Genomic DNA, 6,100 nt, shown 5'->3' on the forward strand with positions numbered 1-6,100 from the left:
TTCGAGAATAAGGGTTAATGAGTGTAAAATGATCACTGAGATGACAGCTCAGAGATCATTGGTGGTGGAAGTTGGGTAGAATATGCTTATTTAAGGGGGCAAGTCATCAAAAACATTGGACTTGAAGATGACCATGTTGTAGTCAGCTGGAAAGCATACCAACAAAACAGAATTCCACAGGTAGTCAGTTCTAGGAAAGATGCTTGGTTCGTGGAATCTGCGTTCAGATTTAGGTACAGATAGAGAGTAGGGGAAATTGTTACTAGTAAATGTAGCTAAACAAGTGCTGTTTGTGAAAGTTTGGTGTGGGAGATCCTAGATTGAAGCTCAGACGAGCACTTGCCATGAAAATAACGATAGAGAAGAGACAGATTTGCAATGTCTCTTCTGTTGCAGGGAGAAGAAAAGGGTATCACCCACCACTATCAAGCTTTGAAGCTGGTTCCGAACTCTGTCAAGGCAGGATAGGGTGCGCTGAGCAGCGCCTGTCCTGTTGGTACCTCCAAAAGTCACCACAGAATTACCCCCCCCCATATGTAAGACGATTTAACTTTATTATAAATTAATATTATCAATATAACTTTTGTACCATTTAAAAGAAGGGCAAAATAAACTAGTAATAATTTAAAAAAAATTTTTTCATCGTACGAAAATAATGAAATTGCGAGACGAAAATCGTGTTTACATAATTGGCGCTTTAAAATAACATTCCCATGTAATAAGCATTTCGAATGTGAAAACATACCAGTGTTTAATAAATCTAGCAAAAATCAACTAATGGTCAGATTTTCGTGAAATTTTCGATATGTATACATTTTAGAATGAAATTACATATAAAATGCAGTTTCCGTAAAATATACGAGGGAAAACATTTTTTTTTAGTGCGTCCACCCCCTATTTATTTTTTCGAAATTTGAACAAAATATATTTAAATCTATCAGCATTTCTATTTATTATGAAACACGAGTTCAAATAAGTAAAACATTTATGTTTTTAAAATTTAAATACATGTATTGAACAAAAAATTACCTTGAAGTTGCAATAAAGAAAATGATATAAATTTATTATGTTTTTTTTTTAAATAGCGTTTTTTTAAATTAATATATATTATAATCAGTTGAATTGCCAAGAAAAAGAAACTTCCTAAAAATTAATTAAAACGATTAAAATTCCATTATTTCAAAATGTTCCGTTACAACATAGATTTTTAATTAATTGTTTAAATTTTTTTTTAAATATTAAGTTTTAATATAAATATGACTCTTGTCAGTTATTTTATCGCCAGATTAAAACCAATTTGAAAATATTAAAGCACAAATATTAAGCATTTTGTAGGCCCCTCCCTCGTATTTTGTTTGTCTGTTTTTACCAAAAAAATATGGAAGCCTGTAGGTAACCAAATTAACATTCAGTAAAACCGTATTTCATATTAATATATAAATGTTTATAATATCATTAATCGTTAAACTGTGGAAATCTTAAAACCTAATAAAATTATAACAAAGATTAATTATTAATTGCAGTTTGAAGAAGACAAATGTTTTAAAAAATCATTAAGTCGCTTCTGCTTTTCCATAGTTCGTATAGTTAACACAAATCTGACATCACGGAAACATACAGTCCATTTTTCATAATCGTTTGGCAGACCCTAATGATAATACTTTGAGCTTCAGACTTCTGCCCATCCATGACTACTTGCATAAACCTATCGGAGAGAAAGGATTTTTTGGTTGAGAAGACATTTCCAGATATTCCATAGCCATGTGGATTAGCGGATTGTTATACTGAAGTAGTACTACAGTTACGATCACAAAACAAAATATGGGAATAATTCTTTAAAAAAATGAAAAGTTTGTGTTGAATCAATGAAAAATTTACCAAAAAATTTTTCAACAAAATAAATAAACCAATAAAACCGATCATTTTTAGGTCAAGAAATTCTCGCAAAATATCAACATCGATGTGATTATTTTTAATTTTATATTAAATTAAAACGATTACATTTACACAGCAAACTGAACTGCTCTTCTAAAAATTGAACTACTTAAAAAGAAAAGTTGGTAAAATTTTACATTAAGACCCGTCTCACATTCGTATATAACAAAATATTTTTTTGTAGATTTTGGTGTGCTAAAAACGAATCTGAAAACTGTTTCCGTCGCAAAAAAATAGTTTTTATGATATGAAGAAATTACTTTTTTGAAAAGTAGGTAATCACTTTTCCATGTAAATTTAATTTAAAATGAGTACCCACTTTCTCGCCACCTGAGAGAGGGGGCATTTTAGTGTTTATTGGCTAAAAGGTTGTTTTATTTTTTTATCTTTCAATAAAGACACGAGGAAATCAAAAACTAAAAATAAAAATCGGTATTATTTTACTTTAAGGCTCGTCTCACAGTCGTAGAGAAAAAAAATAGTTTTTTGTAGTTTTTGGTGTGCTTTAAAAGATTATGGTAACCATTTCTGTCGCAAATTTACCGTTTGTATGGTATTAACCCCTTAGCTCTGGGACTATTTTCCATCTCACAGCCCAGCCTTCATTTACACTACGCTTGAGCATAAAAAAAAAAAGAAAGCTGTTAAATTTGCACTCGCGTACCAAACTGCGTTGTCACAGTGTAGTATTGGAGAAAATTTAAAATTAGACGAAAAACAAGTAGTTTTCCAAATATGGAGACATGTTATCATGGCTGGTCATTTTTGTACGCGCAAGGGTATTAATCCCTGAACTCTGGGACTCTCTTCCATTTGACAACCGAGCCTTCGTTTGCGTTACGCGCAAGCATAAACAAATGCTGTTAAATGTGCACTCGCGTACTAAACTGCCTTGCCACAGTATAGTATTGGCGAAAAATCAAAATTAGACGAAAAACAAGTAGTTTTCCAAATATTAAACCATGTAATTCTATGTTATCACGGGTGGCCATTGCGCATACAAAATGGCCACCCGTGATAACATATAGAATTATATGGTTTAATATTTGGAAAACTACTTGTTTTTCGTCTAATTTTAATTTTTCGCCAATACTACACTGTGACAAGGCAGTTTAGTACGCGAGTGCACATTTAACAGCCTTTGTTTATGCTCACGCGTAAACAAAGGCTCGGCTGTCAAATAGAAAATAGTCCCAGAGGTCAGGGGTTAATACCATGCAAAAGAAATCAAACAAAAAAACTTTTTAGTCAATAAATACACAGAAAATGCCTCCTCTCTCAGGTGGCCAAAAAGTGGGTGATCATTTTAAGTTAAATTTACATAGAAAAGTGATCACCCACTTTTCGAAAAAGTAATTTCTTCATATCATGAAAACTATTTTTTTTGCGACGGAAACGGTTTTCAGATTCGTTTTTAGCACACCGAAGTCTACAAAAGAAAAAAAAAAAAAAAAAAGAAAAAAAAAAAAAAAAAAGAAAAAAAAAAGAAAAATTGTTATATACGGATGTGAGACGGGCCTTTAAAGTACCGAAAATAATACCGAAAAGTTTTATGATCTGAAAATCTGCTGTTTAATCAATATTGTTTTACATTTAAAACAATTGTAATAGGAATATTAGAGGAGGCAGCTGGGTCGGATTAAGTCTCGTACATGCTCTGGCCTATTTATATACTTACTTAAAAAATAAATTCGAAACATAAAAAGCGATTTCACAAATGACCGACCGCCACAAAACCGGTGCAATTCACGGTCGTTCTTACATCATTAATTTCGTTTACAATATAAAAAAATATATATTTTGATGTTAAACAACAAACAAACAAAAAATCTTACTCGACAATGTTTTCCCCTGGGTCCTAATGCTCTCAATAAAGATGCCATAATTAAATTTGAAATGTAAACAGTGAGATAGATTCAATTTGACTTTGTGGAAGTCAGATGTCGTTCTCTGCTTGAAATGCACAACTCTTTGTCACGTGAGCTCAACTTCCGCTATAACAACAACAACATTTAATTTACTCCGGTTTCGTTTTTTTTTTTTCCTTTTTCACCAATTGTCTACTTTAAAGCTTATTCATTTTTAAAAACGAAAAATGGAATAGTTTACAAATGTTGTACAAATGCTCATGCATGTTATTGAGATAGATTGAAACGATCTGCTCGCTTTTTTTTTTTCTAAATCAAAAACCCTCTTCATCAGAAAGAAAGATATAACACTAACAGTCAAATATTATAGGTTACTGTAGCCAGAAACGGACCGTGCTATTTTTCTAGATAGAATTTTACAAAATCTTTTGTTTATTAAAATGTTATGAGAACAAACAAAATAGTTACAGAATGCCCTCTCTTCTCCATGTTAAGAATGAGTTATTAAATAATAACATAACTGTTCATTTATACAAATTCGTGTTTTGGAAAAAAAGTTCAATAATGACAGTCATAAGGCTTCGAGATGTGCATGTTAGTATGTTCATAGAGTGAATAATATGTGTATGTAAGAATTATAAGTAGATGAGTATTTGGCAGCATGGCACTGTGTGTGTATGTTGCTTTACCTTGTACTTGTTAGTAAATGTCTAGATGTGAGTAGCAATTTGTTTCTGTTTGCCTGTTTGATAATAATGTGTCAGAATATGTGCATGAGATGAAGAAGGCTTGCATGTGAGTCATTGACATGTTCCTTTCCACCTTCTTTGGCCAAAGGAGTGTTGAGCATGCTATATTATGAATAAGTGTATGGTGACAAGAAAGAAACAGACAAATAGCATAAGTTTAATTTTAAGTGATTGATTATTCAATCATTTACTTTTAAGATAAACTAAGAAAATAAAATAAAAGGTGCTGTCTTTTCAATAACAGAGTTGTCCCTGCTGTTTTGATGTGGCCTTAAATATAATAGCAGTAGTCCCTGCTGTTGGTAGTATCAACATAAAAAATAATCACATCCTGAATATTTGTTTTGAATTTTAAAACTGAAGAAATTATTTTCATAGTCAAACACGACACATAGCAGAAATTCTTTGTGAGGTTCAAGTGAGGGAAACTGGGGATTTCACCTGTAGTGACCAGTGATGTTCTAGTGAAAATGCTGAGGATTGACTCGTGGTGACCAGTGGCATTCCAGTGAAGATGCTGGGGATTGACCCGTAATAACCGGTGGTGTTACGGTGAAGATGCTGGGGATTGACCGGTGGCAGTCCAGTGATGTCTGAAGTACTTCTTATCATGTTTGTGATTGTCGAGACCAGTGGCCAAATCAGCCAGAGTTAATTTTAGTTGCTCTACTGTGTCTTGGTTCTGACTGTCAAGGGTTTGTCTGGCATACACCGTGCTCTCTTGAGCTAATCTCCTCAATGACCTTGGCTCCTATCCATTTAAATACAAATTTAGCAGGTGCCCGGCTCCCACGGCAAGTCTCTTCTGATTGGTTGAAGTTGGATTTTAACAGCCAATCAAACTGCTAGAAATTAACCAATCAGAGTTGAGTATTTACATAAATTTGTAAATCTTGTTGCTGTTCTTTGCTGCTGCTGCTTTTATTGTGTCATTTTCATAGTTGGGGCTGCTTCTGCTAATTTGTTGACTTCTTGTTAACTTTGAATGGTGTTAATTATTTGTTTTCATAAATCGGAATGAGATCTCGCATTCAACTTCATAACAAGCATAGGTTCTTGGGTTTTTCATGTGGCTGGCTGGAAAAATCTTTTGCTTTTGGCTCTTTATTTCCTCATTTTATAGGAGTTTCTAACTTTCCATCAAATAACAAATCTATGTTAAATTAACAAAATTTAACATAGATTTGTTATTTTGGGGGTTTAAAACAATTTTCATTGGTTAAAAATATTTTGAGTTAATACATTCTTGTAAAAATTAACTAAAAGGAGAGCAAATTCTACAAAGCGGAAAAGAAAGAGGGTAGCAATTAGATCCATTTGCTTTTTAGCATTCGATCGAACCGCTTCGCGATTTAGTCACTTGAATGCAAATTATGTATAGGGATTTGGTGGGCGTCATATGTATACTTTGCTGGGCACACAAGGTTTGTATATGTCTTTCATTGCATTTGTCAAAATTCTCCCCCCTCCTCCCTTCCCCTTCTCTTACTTGTCAAACTTCTTATCTGGAATGATTTGTTGACAGATTTTGAAATTTGAATTTGTGCT

The 6,100-nt window shown here is 32.8% G+C and overlaps 1 protein-coding gene across 2 annotated transcripts in view; it reads right to left on the reverse strand.

The window, feature by feature from the left end:
- Positions 1 to 3,929, reverse strand: part of LOC145276918 (stomatin-like protein 2, mitochondrial) — a 35,988-nt gene extending 32,059 nt beyond the window's left edge. For both annotated transcript variants that reach the window (XM_080128385.1, XM_080128384.1), the window contains exon 1: positions 3,771 to 3,929. In XM_080128385.1, the coding sequence (XP_079984511.1) occupies positions 3,771 to 3,818 (48 nt within the window). In that variant the 5' untranslated portion in view covers positions 3,819 to 3,929. The remainder of the gene's footprint in view (positions 1 to 3,770) is intronic.
- Positions 3,930 to 6,100: the final 2,171 nt, after the last annotated feature.

The sequence above is a fragment of the Euprymna scolopes genome, chromosome 5 (genome assembly GCF_053919585.1).
Source record: "Euprymna scolopes isolate OS-2025 chromosome 5, ASM5391958v1, whole genome shotgun sequence".
NCBI lineage: Eukaryota > Metazoa > Mollusca > Cephalopoda > Sepiida > Sepiolidae > Euprymna > Euprymna scolopes.